Below are 20,571 nucleotides of genomic sequence, written 5' to 3'. Positions count from 1 at the left end.
TTGCGTCTAATCCAATTTAAATGTTGATATCTGATATCGGGTGTAAAAAAAGAAGGTTAAAAGTCGTTGGCTTGTAAAGGTCTTAACCAAATTGTATTTAATGTTAGGAAATTAGTTGGGAAAAAAGGGACAATAATCAATTACAAAGTATAATAATCTTAAGAGGGATAGATGACAAATTAATGAAAGGTTATTTTGTTTTTGGGTGCACGAAATTGAGTTAGGAAGGGATTAATTAATAAATCCATTTGGTTAATTTCTCTATAGATAAATATTGAAGCACATCGAATGTTTACGTCAAATTTTCATTTTTTTTTTTAAAAAAATAGGAGCCGGGGAAGGAGAAACACGAGAGGGAATTACTAGGTGGAGAAAATCAAAGTCTCACCGCTGTAAAAATTCAAGTAATCAGTTATGGAGAAAGATCGTGGGAAAGGTTGTAGAGGTGTTAGAGTTAATTACTGGAGTAGTGAATAACCACACTAGCTGTAATATTTTATAACAAGTGCTTTTTCTTTTATTTTTTTCATGATCACGATGCACAAACTAACACCATACATATTGAGAGAGACATATCGACCATGACTTTTGCTCATTTTTACTAATTATGCTTTCATAGTGTAGTTATCACTTGAAAAAGTGTAAACATTCTCTCTCTCTCTCTATATATATAACTGTATGACTTTATTGGAGTTTGGTGAATGAACCCTAGATTAGTAATATGTCTTGATCACAAATCATATGGTATCACTCTTATAATTAATTTTGGGGTTTTAATTTTGTGTTATTGCACTCTATTGATAAAAAAATTACACGTAGGAGAATAACTTGGTCTCTTTTCTAAATTTTGGCTGAACAGTAGGAAAGAACAAACACTGGCCACTTGCACAAGAAGCATTTTGCTTTTTAACTCGATCGTTTTAAACTCGTCTGTATCCAAAGAAACTTCAATTTCTTGATCATATCCCATAATGAATTCAACTATAATTGTTAAGATATACAATAAATCAAAGTATCCACAGAAATTTCAACCTCAACTGTTTCAAGGTGAATTATGTCTACTTATCCCCTCGATCAGACGAAAACCTATCAATGCTTGGCTGAGCTCTTTCAAATTTAATTCGTTTAGGAAACTAACCAAAGAAGTTATCCAGTCATCTGAGCTGCCTTTATTATACATGCTAAACAGGGTAACAACAGCAAATACGATTAGTTCATGCAAAGTAGAAAATGCAAAGGGTACTCCAGCTTGGAGTCCTTTTCATGGTTGACCTGAAAGAACTAATAACAGAAGTAATCCGTTGTACAACAAACCTGCTCGATAGTGATGTATCTATCAATGGAAATTATTCCCGGATCAAGAAAGGCATAACTACTTGGATTGCAACAAGATGAAAAAAGGGATAGTGTTGCAAGCATTGAAAATGTCATGTTAAATCACCAAAAAGCCATTCTTGAGTGATTTTTGTAGGCAGCAGATAAACTGGACGTTTGATTGCTATAATGGATCACTGTTTCAAGTGCTAATAGTGGTGGCATAAGATTGCAGCAAGGTTAGTGCTTGCTCGGTTATAGCTCTGTTCCTAGCACGCTTAACCCAATCATCAACAACTGCTGCCGCGTGAGTGTCCTTTAAACCCTTCTCAAGGGCATCAGCGGCTTCTGATAGTTTTCCCTGAGCCAAGAAACTCTCAACTTTATTTATGAGGGATTCAATTCCATTACCAGACTGGCCAGCCTCCCTAACCTGACATCAGTACACAAAATTATCTTATGGGGAAGAAATACAAATTCAGTAAACTTTACTTCAATAATCAGATAGTTTAACTCAAAGAAGGGTAAATGCAAAGAAACCTTTAACCAGGATGCAACACTAGCCAAAGAATGTGTCAATATCCCACCACCACCTGGAGGAATCAGGCTAAAGTGCCGAAGTGTCCCCTTTAATGTATCGAACTGTTAGAATGAGAAGTAATTAGAAACAGAACCATCCAGATTTTGCTCAGGTACAAGCATCAGATATGCAGGCTTCAATGTAAGAGCTACAAATTCCAATAAGAAATCCTGCTCTCAACAGACACACAAGACTAAAGACTTTAGGCAGAAGGAATAAAAGAAAAAACAAATTCAGATACCTAGCAGCAGAAATCACGCAATTTATAAGGAAAGAGTACTGTTGACAGATTTGATCGCAAGAGAAGCAAATTAAATACTGGGATAATTTAAACAGTGACCAAATCTTCTAACTTTTTTTTTTTTTTGAATCTGGTAACTTTACCAAACTCTTCTATCAGTCTTACAAATTGTCTGGTAGTGACGATTCAACCAGGTCAGGAAATAAGGAACCAGAAAAAGAGCCATTGAGTTTGCCCAAAAATATTAAATGTAGAAAAGGGAACATAGCAAATTTGAAATTAAAAGTTAAAATTACTAGAGATTCTTTTATAGCAGAGCATCTGCTTTCTCAAAAATTGGGGAAATTTTTTAGATTTAAATTTGATAACAAACCGTGTGGAATCCCACTGTGACAAATAGTCTTTCTTCCAGAGAAATGGATCTTACCCAATGGTCCAATGATTCTAGTGTAAGGATTTGAATTCTTGAAGCATAAACTGATTCAAACTCTGATATACCATGAAGGACAACAATAAATATACTGTAGTGAAGCAGTCTAAGGCCAGACATGAAGTACCTAATGGACTGAGCATATCATTACGTCTACATCATGCATTTGTGCCTCAGAAGGTTAAACTCGGCTTTTATAGACACTCAATGCATACTTGATGTGCAAGTAGGCAGACTTTTAATGTTTCCAAATACTGACAATGAGAAGGCCTTCCTCTCTATGTTGCCAAGGAAATTGAAGACTGGATAATCACATGAGAAACTAGAGGAATCTTCACCCACAACATGTATGGAATCAGCTCCAACAGGGTTGCTTAAAAGCTTTAGATCCCAGGTGGACATTACTTACCGTTCTTTTTTTGTTCAGACTATGAGAGTAACAGGACCTAGCAAGGCAACCAATGGGATCCCTTAGCAGAGTAGCAGTTATCCTTTCTGCGAGCTCAAGGAAGTGCATGTGTATTGCAGATGGCAATAAAGGATCAAACCAAACCTTAGAGCTTAAACATTAGTGATCCTACACCAAATTACAAACCCACACTTTTCACGATCACCACAAAGATGAACCAAGATAGACCCAAACCAGAAATTTGTGCAAGGCATGTACCTCTCAAATGATTCAACTCTATGAACCATCAGTCTGTCTTGTCAGTCTTGCACCCCGAGGACAGTGTGACATCAAACTCAGCCCCTACCCAGAATGTTAGTTTTTTTGTGGCCCTTGCTCATTCTCTTTGCATTATAATTCTCAACACCCAATCATCGCACCTTCAAAACAATTATCAGATCTAAACTGGTTGCAAATTTTTGTCATAGCTCTATCACCCATATATTTGGTATTGAAAAAATTCAACGTCTAAGATCCAATCCTTGGAATATTTTAGAAATGAATTGAAGTTAACCAAAAACTTCAATACAGTCTCGTCCATGGAGTTCCATATTGAAACTTCCTAGAGGTTCATACTAGTGCAGGTCCTACATGGAGTTCCAACTCTTGGAAACTGAAGAAAATTAACATAAATATAACTCGGAGGTCCCAAATTAGATTAGGTCTTCCTGACAGTTGTTCTCAGGATAACACTAATCTTTGGATGGACAACAAAAAGAACCAGATTAACGGCTCTTCAAGCACTTCAAATAAAGATAAATGAAGAAAAAGCATCACTACTTAAAAACTGTAAACTAAATTATCCTGTTCCTTTGCAATCAGGATCATTGCTTTATCAATGTATCACCTCCTCTACCATTCTATTTCTAAGGATTTCCAATATGGAGAGAGAGTTACAGTATCAGGTTCTTCTTTTTCGAACTTGGCATGAAATTCAGAAGACAAATGAATGCAGCGGGGAAATGAAGATTTCTCCAGCTGTAGTAGAAACAGCAATGCATCACATGGAAAGACTAAAGAAAAAAGGAGATAAATATCCCTTTTCGTTTTCTTTTGTGAAGGAGAGAGAAGAAAAACATAGGTCACAGACAGCTAGCAAGAAACTGATCTATAAGCAAAGGAAATGTTCAGCCCTAAATTACAGTACAAAGCATAATTCTACAGTGTTTCAGATGCTTGCCTTATGATTCAGTTGTAATACAGTATCTGCACCATATCTCTGTGTTTCTTCTGGAAGAGAAGATAGAACCAAATCCAGCAGTGAGTTGTTATCTATCCCTTCAAGAGAAGCGTGAAGAACTTCTATTTCTTTTTGAATTGGTAACCCTCTGGACAATGCATCTTCCAGAGCAAGCACCCCCTGCAACAATGAACAATCAAAGGGTCCCATCAGTAGAGCTTAAACACTTGACACAGGTTTTAGCTAATAGCCAGTAGGTTAGCATTGTTTGTACACAATCATTCCCTTCTAATACCCTTGCCTGGGAGTACAATTATGGAAAAATAACTGGTTTTACAGCTTAACAAACAAAGAACAAATCAGTATCAGATCACTCCTGTTCTTACTTCTTCCTCAGCAGTATGGTTTTTAACTTCCAACTTCAGAATGAGTAAGATATCACCTTGTTAAATTACAGTATGAATTTCTTTCTCTTAATATACAATTTTTTTTTTATAGTTTCTTAATATACATAATCTTTGGGAAGATGTAGACTTCATGAAGCATGAAAGCCAACGGCCATTTTTTCCTGATTAGAACATGAGAGAGCCAAGACTTGAGCCAAGAATTGAGCTATAGGAAGAGTTCTAAACTTGAGTTTCAGAAGTTATTTAGCAATAGCATAAATGAAAAATGGTGTTACTGGAATGGTGATTAGGGCATCTCCAAGACTCCAACCCAAACACCAAATTTTACACCAAATTTGGTGACAACACTATTTTTGGTGTAATCAACTCCAACCCACTGCACCAAATTTTACACCAAAAACGAATATTTTTCTCTCTCTTCATTATTATATATTATTTCTTATTTCATTTATATTTCTTATTTCATTAAACAAATTCTTTCTAAAACATTCACCATTTATAATTCATATTATTTCCTTTTATAATCGTTTAATATAAAATTATTTTGTACCATAATTTTTTAAATAATATAAATTGCTAGCAAATATTATACATTATACATAATAATGGATAATACAAATAAAAGTGAAATCATTAATGAAATACATTTAAATAAAGTATTGATGTATACTTTATTATACCCCATACAATTCATATTTTAATAGTATTGATGGATCCGGAAAGAATCTATCAGATTATTAAGTAATTGTTGTAATTTTTTTTAAATTATTATGTTTTGTTGTACTTTTTAAAATTACTATGTATTTTATATTTCAATATTGATGTATGTCAATTACTACTTTGTTGAATATTTATTATTTTCGGTTATTTTTAAGTACATTGTATTATTTGTTTAAAAATTTATATGTTTGCATTTTTAATTTTTGTGAAGGTTAATTGTAGTTATATCCCATTATAATTTATAGTAGAATTAACATAAATTTAATTTTAAAAAAAAGTCATATATAGAAAAATTAATTTATAAAAAAGCTAAATTTTATATCTAAAATTAATATTATAAAAATATTTCATAAAAAATAATTAAATATACAAGAGATTTAATTAAAACATACAATTTATATAATGTTTAATTAAAAGTTTGTATAAGTGTGATGAATCACTTTACACCAAATTTGGTGCAACACTATTGACACACCAAATTTGGTGTTAAAATTGGTGTGGGTTGGAGCTTAAAACAGCAAATTTTACACCAAATTTAGGATTTGGTGTAAAATTTGGTGTTGGGTTGGAGATGGTCTTACCAGAAACAAGTGAGATGGTTACATTAGAAATTATTTAGCTTAGATTTAGGAAAGCTGCAATTGTTCCAAACAGAATTCAAGATCATATTTCACAGAGAAGTAGCAGCTGTTAGCCAAATTATTTTGTATGTGTTGATGGTATTTCAGGAAAACAGAAAAATGGCAACGCTGGTTGTACATTGGGTTTACCAACTAATGTGGCCGTTAGCTGGTCATTAGGAAGGGAAGATGGCTACTGTTGAGAAAATTTTGGCAGAGTTTGCGGAAACTGCGAGTTTCAAAATGATATTCAACACCATTTTTGGTTGGAAAAGGGGATCTATTTAGACATGTTACCAAATTGTGCAACTTTCCCTTTTATGTGTTAGGAGGGGAAAAAAGGCTTACAGTTATAACTTATCACATTCAAGCAGGAGATTCTCCCTCTCTCTCACTCTCTCTCTCTCTCTCTCTCTCTCTCTCTCTCTCACACACACACACACACACATGCACACACACACAGGTCCTCAATTTTGCCTTCTTTGAACATTAAAAGACAAAGGACTGAAAACAAAAACAATCAGATCACCACCAAATTTAAGGAAAACAGAGAGTGAAGATGAAATGTTAAAAAGCAGTGGTTGTTATACTAGAAGGTGTCATTAGACGGATATTAGCGCGTTTAATAAACTAGGGCATGGCTAAAGCGAGTTCAGTAGCACCCACCTCCATCATGCAATGTTTAGTAAACAGAAGTGAACTAAACATCAGCGGAGAAAAGGATGGAATGGAGGTTATTAACAATTAGAATGGTTGATTTATGGTTTTCAACTCTTCATGATGTTTGTAGTTGAGCCGAAATTGATTGTCTGGAAATTCCAATTGAATTTAAAAGTTTGGTTTAGACCAGTGTTTTGGACGGCGAAAGGCGACAAGGGCCTGCCTCGTCTCGCGGCGAGGCGAGGCACTCGCCTTTTTGAATTGAGGCGCCAATTAATACCAAAAATTAAAAATATTTAATTGCATATATAATTATCCAAAATCTCAATAGCAATAACATATTAAAGCAAATATTTCAATTCAAAAACTAATAGTAGATACTAAAAGTCTAGAACTTTAATTTATTTTATTTTTAAATAAAGACAGCAGTGACGCGACTCGTGCGAAGGAGAAGAAGACGTGATCGACCTTGAGGAGAAGAGGAGAAGAGGAGAAGAGGAGAAGAAGATGCGACTGGCAATACGATGAAAGTTTGAAAAAAACCCTAATTTTGACTAATATTATTAAGTCAGACCTTTTTTTAAAAATAAAAAAAAACCCGCCTCGCCCGGCCATAGCCATATTGGCGCCTTACGTCGCCTATCTAACTTCGCCTCGCCACACTGTGAAACAGCGTGAGGGCCTCACCTCGCATTATCGCCTTTGGCAAAAGGCGAGCGCCTTTCACAACACTGGTTTAGACCTTTTGGACATGATATCAGATGTTCCCAAATTCTAGCAGGGCAGTCATATACATAAAGAAAGGACTATATATACGTCATTTTGCAGTAGCATCATATATGTGGAGAAGCAAATATAGCAAGCATACACACTAACAATGTGCAGAAGGCAATATAGCAACCATATGTGATAATATTCTGTTAGTAGTTCAACAATACTCTGGACTAAAGATTGGTATCATCCCTGATGGTGAGATTCTTCAGAATGGAAGAATTTATGTATACATTGTCTCACACCCACCCTTAAAATAAAGAAGTTCTTTCAAAAAGGAAGGAGAATAGAAAAATAAAAAGAGAAGTACAGCAGAAGCATAGTTACCAGAGCAAGCTTGTGAACAGAATGAGTCTGGCGAACCTCTTCAGATCGTGCATAAAATGCCATGCACAGAGCATTTATCTGTAAAACAGCAAGAACTCAAATAAAATCATCAGCCATAGAAAATGCCAAACACTTAAACAACTGAGCTATGAAGAAACACTCTAGAGAGTAGTGTTTTAAGATAAGTAGAAGTAAGAATATATGAACTGCAAATTTAGCTAGCACAAAAAGATATCTAGGTTATGCTCCAAAAGAATGGTATATATGAAGATATAACACACAGAATTGGGAAAAAAAATGTTTGGAAAAGAGGAATGTTGCTGGAGTGATTGTACTGTAGGAGGATACCTACCAAAGTGATGGTTAGTTTTTTCCTGGATGCAAAATTTGGTTTTGGATATTAAACTATTGCCTGTTTTCTCAGTCAGTTGCTCAGAAATTCTTTGCTAAAAAGTGGTAAATCTATTAAGAATTTAGCTGCAGTGCGATTTTCTATATGTTTGTTGTGGTAAATATTGAAAGTTGCATTCTTATGTGCATTTTATGTGAGAATCCTGAGTGATTTAGGAAAAGGCAACATTACTTTAAGTTCTCGACTTTTGGTACGATGAATTTCGTTGTCTACAAGGAGGATATTTCTAGATTACAAACCCTTTTGCATAAGATATCCTCAGTGAGCTTCCACCTATCCCAAACAAGCTCCTTTTTCTCTTGGGAACTCAATTTTGGGAAATTAGCCAATTTTAAAAGCACATCTTTTCTGGTTAGAATTGTCCTGTTTCTGGTGAGTTTCACTTCTCCACTATGGAGGGAAGAGCCTATTTCTCTGCCGGTCTCAACCGGAGATAAGTCTTTTAAATTAATTAACATTAGGAAAGAAAGAGCAAGATGGTTTTACTTACTTTACGAGGGCAATAGAAGGCTCATTAGCAAAATCAAAACTGGCAAAAACAACTTGTGATGGGCATGAGTGCTTTGAAAAAGGCTTCACCGGAAGAGGGGAATCTTTGCCAGAGATACGGTAGGAAAATAGAGGCCTACCTATACCGAGTGTATCAGAATTTTAACAGTTATGGTTGGTAGGTATGTTCAAATTGAGGCATGGGTGGGTGATATGAAATTATCGGTGATCATTCGAGAAGTTATTGATGATGGAGGATGGTATGAAAGTGTAGACAATCCTGTGGAGACCACAATAACCAACGACAAGAACTCTAGAGTTAGGCAAGACCATATTTTGAAGATGAATGGTGTTGTGGCAGTTAAAAAAAATCAAAATCAACCAGAGACCAAAGCAAATAATGCCCATATTCTTGCCAAATGCAAAATTAGGAAATTTAATGATCCTTTCAACATATCTCCCAATCAAGAACAACAACATACCCCGTGAAATTCCACAAGTGTGTCTGGGAGGGTAGAATGAAGGCAGATCTTACCACTACTTCATGGAAAGACAAGTTATAAGACCCACCATTACACCCTGAGAAAGCCCATCATTCATTCCCACATACCATTAATCCCCCTAGCATTCCAGGCTACAATCTTGACTTTCATTGGATATTCAAAGGCAAAATCCTTCCACTTCTCCTAGGTTCACCTTCTTTGAACTTCATATCAATGTCAAAGAACAAGTTCTTGAGCTCCTTTGGAGTATTAACTGTGTTGGTACAACTGTGCTCCCTTTGCTCTATTCTGATCTACCTTCGACAAAAGGAAGGCCTCATTTTCGCAACCCCTGATAGCTGCTCCAAACTTCTGGCTAAGTTCGATCACGTTAAAGTTTACCTATAGAGTAGTATTCTCCCTAATGAGACCTTCACAATTTGAGTCGTCGATTTACAGAGGCCTTGATTCAGAATAACAACTCAGTTGATCATGAGAATACTCTAGAATCTCCTCAGCATCCTTTCTTATTACAGAGCATGATCACAATCCTCCCTGGTGATAGAGAAAGAGAATTCTGCAATGATTTATCTCCCAACACTTGATCGTTTTCGAGGATAAAGTCATGTTTTGGAGTCTCCTCCATCTTCTTCATGAAAGTCCCCAAATCTCCCAGGATACATGTGAATTCAAATGGTAAAATAGATGGACCTTGGGTTATATTTAGGAGCTCAATAAATGGTTCTAAGGGGGTTAAATGAATAGGCCAAAAAGGAATTTATGGTTGGTCCATGTCTGCGAGCAAAGAGGAATTTAAAAGAATTGGGTTGGGCCCACACTCTTTTAAATTCAAATTCAAACATTCAGCATTGCACTGGCGCCACTTGCTGCATGTCAGGCCCCACAAAATCTATTGCGTAAAGACCTACAACCGCTTTATCTTTTCATGAAAGTCTTCTCATACTTCCCACAACCCAGAACTACTTTTGTTTCTCCTTTACTAGCTATAGTCGCCTGTCTAGGGTTAGTAACTATCTTTTTTTTCTTGTAAATCACCGACGAGTCTACCCATATCAGCAGAGAGAAGATTAAATTCCCATCATCGACATCAATTGGTCAGCGGTATTGTCTCCCTCGGACCCTTAATCCGAACGCGAGCCCATAGCAGGGGGTTCTTAAGTTCTATTTCTTCTTCATTTTCCAACCAACTCAACATCTATCACGTATCTCTTTCACGACTCCCATGGACCAGAGGGGTAGAGGAAGACCATTTACTCTGATCCAAAACCAATCAAACTTGATTTGGATCGGAAAGGAACCCTTCATCGGAGACCACGAACCGAGTGTTAAGTTGATCGCATATCTCCTCTAGTCGCCCATAAGAATGTGTTCAGCTGCTTTCCTTGATTGGAACTCGAAGAGTAACTAAAGCCATTCATGTCATACACTTGAATATTCTGAGTCCCTTTTTTCGGTTTGTTGAGCCCATCTTCTCACATCATTGTGAGTCATAAGTTCATCCCCACCATTGAATTGACCAACTAGACATCTCCGCAGAAGATATGTATCACCCTCTTGAGTTTTCAAAGAAAGTTGGTTCTTCACAACTGCAACCTCAGCTTCCTTTAAAGTCCACTTGCTCTTATGAAGAACATCTTTGAAGTTGCCCGTGTCCTTTAATAGTTGTTTATTGTACTTCCATTCATAATAAATGCAGCAGGATGCTAGTTTTCACTGTAATAAATTTCTCAATCTTTGTAGCCACCAACCCCCCATCCCTCATTAAAAGAAATTTTCTGGAATGATGATCACAACTCTGTTGTGTCCCTTAACTGTAATAACGGAAAGGAACCTCCCATACTTATTAACTTTTGAGAACAATAATATTTTATTTTATTTTTAACATTGGTAAAGTTGTATTCTTCAGCATCAAGGACATGCTGGCCACCTTTTCAAAAATTTACAGCCCTAACCAAAATTACATGCTCCATATTAATTCTATAATTTGATCTACATCTTCTATACAGAGCTGTTTACACCAAAAAAGTAAAGATACCAAACAATTCCATTTTACTTTGTGAATGGAATTAGATTTATCTTCAAAACATCTCCCATTTCTTTCCTTCCACATTGACCACCATATGCATGATGGTATTAGCTTCCACCACTTATTTTGAGTCTTGCTACCCCCCCTTCTGATCCAACATTTAAAAAGATCAGAGGTGTGTTCTGGCATAGTCCAGCTACATCATGTGATGTTGAGGAACATCTCCCAGATCTGTGTAGTGAATTTGCAATGTAAAAATAGGAGTTTGTTTGTTTCCCCCATCAAATTGCATAGGAAACACCTAGGGACTAGTTGCTTTCCTTTCTTCTGCAGCACTTCTTGAGTAAAGCAGGCTCTTTTGATGACTAACCAAGTGAAGCATTTCACTTTGGTGGGGATCAGTCCTCTCCAAATACTCTTCCAGTGATGATGGTAGCCTCTAACCCCAACTTGTATGCCTTTCTTGTAAGCACTGTTTACTGTGAATTTGCCATCCTTGTTGTGCTTCCAAATAACTCTATCTGGTGCATTTGTTACTAGATTGGTTCCCCCCAATTTTCCCAGGAAAGAAGCCACTCTATCTACTTCCCAATCATTCAATAGACTTCTAAAAGATAGGTCCCAGCCTTGAGTTGTCCAGCATTCACATACTCTGGCTTCAGGATTGTTGCAGATTGAGAAAAGATCTGGGAATGACTCACTTAGAGGAATTTGATCAATCCATCCATCTCTCCAAAACTTAATCTTGTTGCCATTTCCAACTTTGAGAAACACATTTTCTTCCATAGAGTTCCATAAAGCTCTGATTGTCCTCCATACTCCCCATCCATAGGGTTCTGACACTATCTCTGTACACCAAGGGTTCAATTCCCCATACTTTGCCACTATCACCTCCTTCCATAGGGTTCCTTCCTCACTAGTATATCTCCACAACCACTTCATCAAAAGGCTCTTGTTTTGGATTCTCAAATTTCTAATACCCAGTCCCCCTCTTTCTTTGCTTAGCATCACAGTGTTCCATTTCACTAAATAGTAACCTTTGCCTTCTCCCTCTTTGCCTTTTTTCCAGAGGAAGTTTCTTCTCAGTCTGTGCAGCTTTTTGATAACTATTGGAGGAATTGGAAATAATGACATAACATAAGTAGGCAATGAATCTAAAACAGAGTTTATCAAGATCACTCTACCCCTCAAGGATAGATATTGAGCCTTCCATCTTGATAAAAAAAATTCTGCTTTTTCCAGAATTCCATCTCATATCCCCAAAGCTTTATGTTTGCTCCCTAGTGGCATTCCCAAGTATGTTGTCGGCAATTTCTCTACTTTACACCCTAGAATGCTTGCCAATCCTTGAATCTGAGGCACCTCCTTGACTGCAATCAAGCTGCTTTTCCCCCAATTAACCCTTAGCCCTGATACTGCTTCAAATAAGATCAGAATCAATCTGATGTAGTTCAGCTGTTCAACTTCTGGCTAACAAAGGATGATAGTATCATCTGCGTATAGCAAATGGCTAATCTCCTTTCCATTCCCTATTTTGTCTCCTATTTAGAAACCCTTGATCCACCTGCTCTATGTAGCTATTCTCATCATACTGTCAAAACCTTCCATTGCTAGAATAAAAAGAAAAGGTGACAGTGGATCACCTTGTCGCAGCCCCCTTTCTGATGCAAAGAAGCCAACAGGTTCACCATTTACTAGTATTGAGAACCTGACTGTTTTTAATGCACACTTCTATCCATTTTAGCCACTTACTGCCAAAGCCCATTTGTCTCAAAACATTCAATAAAAATGCCCAATTTACATGGTCATATGCTTTCTGGATGTCTAACTTGCATAATAAACCTGCAACTCCACCTTTCATCCTTTAATCTATGCACTCACTAACTATCAATGCAGCATCCATGATCTGTCTCCCTTTTATGAAAGCCATCTGATTTTTATTGACCAATTTGCTCACCACCGTCTTAAGTCTTTCTGCCAGTAATTTAGCAATGATTTTGTAGACCCCTCCTATCAGACTGATTGGCCTATAATCTTTTAATTCTGAAGCTCCAGCCTTTTTAGGAATTAGAGCAATGAATGTTGCATTGAAACTTTTCTCAAAATTCTGATTGGAGTGGAAATGTGATAAGAGTGTTAATTATGTCCTTCTTCAAAACCTCCCAAAAAGTCTCGAAGAAAATCATTGGGAAGCCATCCAGTCCAGGAGCCTTCTCCTTAGCACACATCCTAATACTTTCTAGGATTTCTTCTTCCTCAAAAGGTCTTTGCAACCATACTTGTTCCTCTCCAGTTATCATATTAACATCTTGAATGTTCAGATCAGGCCTCCAGTGTTCAGTTTCCTTGTATAAATTTATGTAAAAATTTTGGACAGCCTCCTTGGTCATAGCTGGATCTTTCACAATGTTACCTTCTATATCAAGTTGTTCCATAGTATTGAACCTCTTATGAGAGGTGGCGATTCTGTGGAAAAACTTTGTATTCTTGTCTCCATGTTTCAACCATTGGACCCTGGACCTTTGTTTCCATGCTATCTCCTCTTTCTTGGCTACCTCTTCAAACTCCATGGCCAGATTTGCCTGTAAAATTTCATCATCAGTAAGCATTTTGTGTTCCTGTATTATCTCCCAATTTGCTATCTGCCTTAAAGTGTCTTCTTTCATCTTTACCTTTAACAATTTCATTTTCTCAGCTAATATATATCCTGCTCTCCCCTCAATGTTGAAAGAATCCCACCATTCCTTTACCTTATCTTTGAATCCCTCTACCTCCAACCACCAAGATTCAAATTTAAAATAAGATTTTTTCCATTCCCAACCACCACATGTTAGCATAATAGGATTATGATCAGATGTTATTTTTGGTAGGACATTTTGTTTGATGTGAATGAAGTTTTCCCCCCATTGCGCACAATGAAGAAATCTATCAATTCTTGAAGCACTCCTATGATTGTCCCCTCTTCTCCAAGTATAAGATCCTCCAAATAAAGGAGGATCAATCAACTCCAGCTCCTCAATACAAGAGGAGAAATATGTCATAGCACCACTAAGTCTGCGGCAGTTTGTTCTCTCTGATGGGTATCTAGTAACATTAAAATCTCCGCAAACTATCCATGGTCCTACAAACCTTCTTCTGAAGGCTTTCAATTCCTCCCACAACACCTTTCTGATCTCTCTACTACAATCAGCATATGCTGCAGTTATGTGCCAACTGAAGTCTTCACTTACCCCTGTGAATTTTAAGCTTTGCCTGCCAATCTCCACCAGTTCCCCCTTCCATACCCTTTTATCCCACAAAATTGCAATCCCCCCACTGCTCCCCATTGCCTCCTTATGAACTTCTCCCATCCATCTATTTTCCCATATGTTCGGTATTAATCCATCAATATTACCCTTTTGCTTTGTCTCAACTAATACATAAATATCTGCCTCCCACAGATGTATTAGTTTCCTAACAGTGTCCCTTTTATCACTCCCATTCAGCCCCCTCACATTCCATGAGATTATTTTCACTCTCATTGATTGGTTAGAGCTAAAACCCTCCCACTAGATCTTGGTTCCCCGTCTTTGAAATTCATATCAAAGAACAGATTTCTCACCTCTTTTGGGACATCATTGTTAGATTTTATTGTCTTCATCTTCTCCCCTTTTCCAGCCTCCTTTTCCCTCCTTTGGTCTAGCTTAGCTAACATGGTATACGCTTCCTTTTTGCATCCTTTAAAATCGACACCAAATTGTTGACCTAATTTTATCATGTTCGCTTGGACCCATTCCATGGCATTTGCAGCTAAGTCTTCCTCGTGTGCTATTGTCAACCTGTAAAGGTTCTGGTTCTGTGTACATAACCAAGAGAGAATTTGAAAAATCCAATTCTCTCCTTCTCCATTAATTTGAGTTGGATTGTTCTCCCTTATTGATCCCCCTTCCTCCTGAATTCTTGCATGTGGTTGTAATTGATTGTCCTGCTCTTTCTCCCTTTTTTCCATTCTTGTTACTCCAGTCGCATCCAGTTCTCCCTCACCTTCGAATTCGACGAAGTTAGAACAGCGGCATGTTTCTGAATTTGACATACTAATGAGCTCGACAAAAGGCTCTGTGAAGAGCTTTTGTTTTTGTTCTGGGCCCAATTCTTTTGGATCTATTTTATCCTTCAGTTTATTTGATTTAAAAGGAATAGGCTTTCCTATTTTATGTGGAGAGATCTCTGCATCTACACAATTTAATGTTCTTCCCCCTGTTTTCTGATGCATCCCTCATTCTTCTGCAAAGCCAGAGTAAGGCTCCTTTACTCAGAGTTAACCTCCTAATAGAATTCCTGGCATTCTCCACCCGTTCGAACCTAAATGCTAATTCTGAATCTGATGAATACATAGAAAAGTCACAAGATTTCCCCCCAGATCTAAAATAAAGTCTGTTATCCATTGAGCCAGAGCAACTGGAGAGATGCATGAGAGTTCAAAAAGGTAGGAAAAGTGGGCTCAGGTGATCGGATATAGCCGGAAAAGGGTAAAAGAGGCCCAGAAGGGACCTCTAAGAAAGACCTAGGGATATGTGCCAAGGAGAGAAAGAAGAGATATTTGTGGCTGTAACTGTTATTATTGTTGTATAAGATTAAGATATAGAATGTTCAGCAGAAATTTGGCAATAGGACAATCCTGTTATATACCTTCTTGGCAAGTAGTAAGATTCCTTATTTGGGACAAAAGAAAGAAGAAACATACGGTTGAGCAATCCATAAACGTCCAATGCTAAAATACATGACAAAGAGTGTAATTTGTCCTCCCACCCATCATTTTTTCTGAGAATGGTAAACTTTACTTCTATATATCCACAGGTATACTATAACAAAATGTAGCCCCCCATCACAAAAGTTCTCTTCACAAAATCCTAATATATCTAATTACAGCCAATCAACTGCATTCAAAACATCTTCTGTGCTGTCTATAACTACTTGTTTACACCAAAAATTGTGAAGGCTGTCCTCCCACCCTTCATACAAAGCATCTTCTGTTTCCTTAGACATTATTATACTTACAGGTATGTGAAATCTAATATCATATGCCATAGACAAAGTAAGAACTGAAGCCATACATACAACAATATAAACTCATGAAAAAATGAAGAAAAAACTGCAGTCAATTACATCAGTTATTTCCCAATGCACGTCAAACAAACATTGTACTTGCATCCCACAAACAAAATAGAATCAAAATAAGACCTTCGCTTGCCAACACTACTTTAATGGAGCAGTCATGCTGGAGTAAGTATTTTCCATTTACTAAAGAATAGGATGCAGGTGTTGGTCTAAACAGATTTTTATTTTTGAGAAAGGGAACTGTAGTCTAAACAAAAGTTAGGATAGCAAATTATCTGATTCCCTTATCTGTAGTTCCAAAATATCATCCTATAGATGTTTCAAGGCAGAGACAGTTTCTAACACACAGTTGAATAGGAATGTGCATAATAATTTAAAAGATTGGTGTAAAATCAAATGAAAAAAGAAACTTCTATATGTGGAAAACTAATAACTGGGAAGCTTTACATGGAGATTGGCTTCAGCCATTTTTTCAATTTGAGATGCTTTCTCACTTGCGATAGCTGCATCCAATTGTGCTTTACCCAACTCCTGGGCTTTCTTCAACTTCAGTTCTGCTTCAGCTTCCTACAATTACGAATCGGCATAAGTCTGCTGGACAGAAAATATAGCATATTTTTTATGGTCTTAAGAGAGTATAGTACCTTTTCCTCAAGCTCCGTCTTGTGTTCTTCTTCGAATTTTTCTTTAAGTGATTTCAAAGCTGCAATGGCTTTTGCTCTTTCTTTTTTCAGTTCCTAATGAAATTTTCATCATTATTCAGTCCAACAAAGAGACTAGGATAATGAAAGACAATGATAAATCATCAACTAAGATGACCCTCCACACATGTGATCCTAAGAAAGAAGTGAAATGTGGCAAGAATAGTTTAAGAACTGGAGTTATCACACACTGCAGCAGCCTATATGAGGGTAAAATAGGCAACCAATAACAAACATGCTACAACCTTATCCAGTAAGGCCTCTTGTTCAGCATACATAAGTTCCCTGGCCCTGGCATCCTTCAGCTCCTTTTCATATCTCTCCTAAATCATGAGAGCAGAAAAATCTTAAAATAATAATAATAATAACGACGACAACAAGCAGCAACACAATTAAAATCAAATCATGTGGAAGAAATACCACAAATCTTAAAGAGTGAAGTATCACAATAATGCTATAACATCTTCTTTTCAAAATTGTAAAGAATTGTTACAGGTCTCACACCTTCATATATTTCTTTTCTTCAGCAAATAAGCGAGCATCTAGCTCTGCTTGTCTACTCTCAGCTTCATGAATAACCTGTAAGACATCAAGCACCAATTTTCCATCCTTTGATATGTAGGAATCACCCAGATCTTCGACAACCTACAGTTTCATAATGCAAAGATTAAGGAAAACCAACTAGGAGATTCTCTCTTTTTCCTTCCCTCTCTCATATCCTTCTGTCTTTTTATTCTTTCATTTTTTTAGGGGGTGGGGGGTGGGATAAGGAAGGAGAACATACCATTTGCTTGTCAGATGAGGTTGTAGGAGTAGCTCCACCTCCATTTCTTATATAGTATTCATCAAGGAGGGAACTAGGTTTTTCCTCATGCTGAGGAGCATCCTTCAAAAAGTAGCTGTTCAGAGAACCATGACAAAATTTGTAACTCGCAAGATAAAGTTGTCAGCACAAATTGGTTTATACCTCCATCTTGGCTCGACTGGTTACATGCTCTGGAGACATGGCACTAGCCTCATTTTCCTTCTGAAGTGTATCAGCCTGTGTGGGAGTTGGAGTGATTTCAATTGCCTTAGACTGCACTGCATCAGTAGATACCTCTGGGCTCTTTATGTCCAAAGTGTCCTCAGGTGATTGAGTAGAAGTAAGTCTTGTTTCATCAGGTGAAACATTTTCCCGATGGGAGCTGGGTGATAATTCTTTTACTTCAGTATAGTTGGCTTCTCCACCAGTAATCTCTGATGAATCGTTTACCTGAAATTGACTTTCTGTTCCAGTTGCTCTTGGCTCTTCTGATCCAGACAGATCTTGTCGAGTTCCAATGCTCTCGTCAGTTTGCTCAAGACTATCAGACTCTACAAATTTAGACTCAGCATCTGGTCTTCCTAAAGTTTCACTATCTTGTGAAACTTCACTACTTTCCTTTAGCTCCTTCACACCTTGAATGTCAGTTCCTTCCCTGGCTAATTCAGGGCTAGAATGGGGCTCTTTAATGAGATACTTATCTAAATATCCAGTTTGATAAGCAGCAAAAAATCCAGCACTTAAAGCAACAGATCCAATAATGAATCTCGGCAAGAGACTCACTGTTTCTTCGGGCTTCCCAGTTGAACCTGGCCCCCGTGGTGGCCCATTTTGTTTGGGTGAGACTGAGAACTCTCTTCTGGAAAAAAGATAGGAAGGTACCTGAAACCATATACCGGAAAACAAATCGGTAAACAAGAATTCAATGCTAGTTACTGTAAGACATAACACTAGTATTCAAAGAAAATGCGAGGAAAGTTTTTTTTTTTCTTTATTTTTCTTGTGGTAAAAGTAAAAAGGGAAAAAACAAGCAGATGATAGTCAAGATTTAAAATAAAGATTCTGAGCATTGCCAGGAAGGGTCCAGTTATGCCAGTCATCGTATTTCTCTCCAGTTCAATGGCATTAGATTTGTTCTACCTCCATTGATGCATCATAATTTACCACAATGCTCCAACTCATTTTGATCACACTTATCAAAAGAGTTTCTCCAATCCTTGCTCTTCCTTTCTTTTCTTTTTTGATATGGTAAGCTAAACCTACTTTACCACAACCCCTTCCCACGAGTGATCCAAGATAACACATCGCTCAGAGTGTTGAAACTTGCAGCAACAACAATCTCCTTGTTAAAAAAAGGCTGCCCTCCCCACTTTTGCTTCCTTAGGGACTCAAACCCATAACCTCATCTTTTTTTTATGACAAAACCCATAACCTCATCTTAGTTGCGCAGACTCTTCACTTTTGATGTTGGACCCGTGTTGGATTCTCCAAACGGGACACTACTTTTGGCGAATCCGACAAGCACCCGTTGACATTTTTGAAGAGTCTGAGCAACATACAACCTCATGGTTAAACGATCTTGTTTTAATCTCTTCAACAATCATATTTACTCTTTCTTTATGAAGATACTGATGTAACAGAAGCACAAAAATCACGAAAGCATCCAAACTTCTGAAAAGTTCCACTTTTTACTTCTCCACCATGACGCCCCCAAGAAATTCAAGTTTGTCCATGTCATAGCTAATAAAAATGGTTCTTTCTTCTTCTTGTCATAAAAGGCACAATAAACAAATGTCCCCCAAGACTACGACATGGGAAGAATCACATAATGCTTTTTTTGTATTTTGTTTTTTCAAAATTGGAGGTTGGGGAAGGGGAAATAGGGGAGGGGATTACAATATGGGGAATCGAACCCTCACCCATGGGAGTTCAGGTAGCCAACTAAGCTACTATAAGATTCCCCACCTACTGTTTTTTGTTTATCTATTTTGACGATATTCTAAAAAGTACCTGTGTTGTGACCTCTACTGGAATTCTTTTCATTGATTGACCAGCCGAAAGTCGCAGGATGGACCTGCAAAGAAAAAAAAAATATAGTAGAAGATCTCAAATTAGTTCAAACACTCAATTTTCATTCAAAAAAATTCATTTCAACCCTAATTCTTTTCATTGAAATTAATACTAGAGAGTAAAATCAAAGGAGATTCCACCAAGAACTTCTATAGCTAAAAGAGCTAATTCAAGTCTACTTATTGCATTAGTCACGTCTATTTTGAAGTCTTCAACAATAAAATTGACATTGACAAACTACCTATCCAATGTATCACAACTTAATGAATGAACAAAAGCTACGGAATATGAGAGTATTTATATATCGATAACTGCAGAAATTGAGATTTTGGTTTAGGGTTACCTTCGCAACATGGTGAGAGGATTGGTTGCCGCCAAAAAAAAACTGATATTGAGTTGATTTGTAGCTTGTCTGAGATGAAGCTCGCGCCAATGGCGGAGAGTTTTTGTTCTTTCAGCACGGCGATTTCATTTGCTTCTCTTTACACTCCGATTTTCTTTATTTCTGCATCCCAAACTTCTTCTTTTTTTCCTTTTATTTTTCTTAAATTAAATTATTACTAATTTGACCTTTTGTATTTCGATTTTTACTGCATTATTAATTGGGAAAAAGGATAAATATATCCCGAACTATCGTAAATGGTTGTTATACTTTAGGGACATTGGTGCCTCTGCCGTCTAAAAAATAGAGCAAATATACCCTTTATACTAACGGACATATACGTGTCATAATTTTATCCACCAACCCGACATTTATTAAATATCGGATC

The 20,571-nt window shown here is 37.0% G+C and overlaps 1 protein-coding gene across 2 annotated transcripts; it reads right to left on the bottom strand.

Annotated features, from left to right (window-relative positions):
• Nucleotides 1-1,101: 1,101 nt before the first annotated feature.
• On the bottom strand, nt 1,102-20,308 carry LOC125829474 (uncharacterized). Of its 2 annotated transcripts, XM_049508687.1 has the most exons (12): nt 20,145-20,308; nt 19,742-19,805; nt 17,894-18,613; nt 17,711-17,812; nt 17,431-17,571; nt 17,172-17,249; nt 16,870-16,962; nt 16,673-16,792; nt 7,699-7,776; nt 4,194-4,373; nt 1,855-1,956; nt 1,102-1,747 (listed from the first exon to the last, which is right to left on the bottom strand). In XM_049508687.1, the coding sequence occupies exons 1-12, from the start codon at nt 20,153-20,155 to the stop codon at nt 1,517-1,519; spliced, it is 1,920 nt and encodes a 639-aa protein (XP_049364644.1). In that variant the 5' UTR covers nt 20,156-20,308; the 3' UTR covers nt 1,102-1,516. The 2 variants fall into 2 exon arrangements, with proteins under 2 accessions (XP_049364644.1, XP_049364643.1); XM_049508686.1 differs by lacking the exons at nt 1,102-1,747; nt 1,855-1,956 and having other exon boundaries at nt 4,153-4,373; nt 17,711-17,800.
• Nucleotides 20,309-20,571: the final 263 nt, after the last annotated feature.

Source organism: Solanum verrucosum, unplaced genomic scaffold, assembly GCF_900185275.1.
Source record: "Solanum verrucosum unplaced genomic scaffold, falcon-dt-bn FXZP01000031.1, whole genome shotgun sequence".
In the NCBI taxonomy this organism is placed as follows: Eukaryota; Viridiplantae; Streptophyta; class Magnoliopsida; order Solanales; family Solanaceae; genus Solanum; species Solanum verrucosum.
Note: the sequence above shows the minus strand (reverse complement) of the source record. Positions and strands in the feature narration are given on the sequence as shown.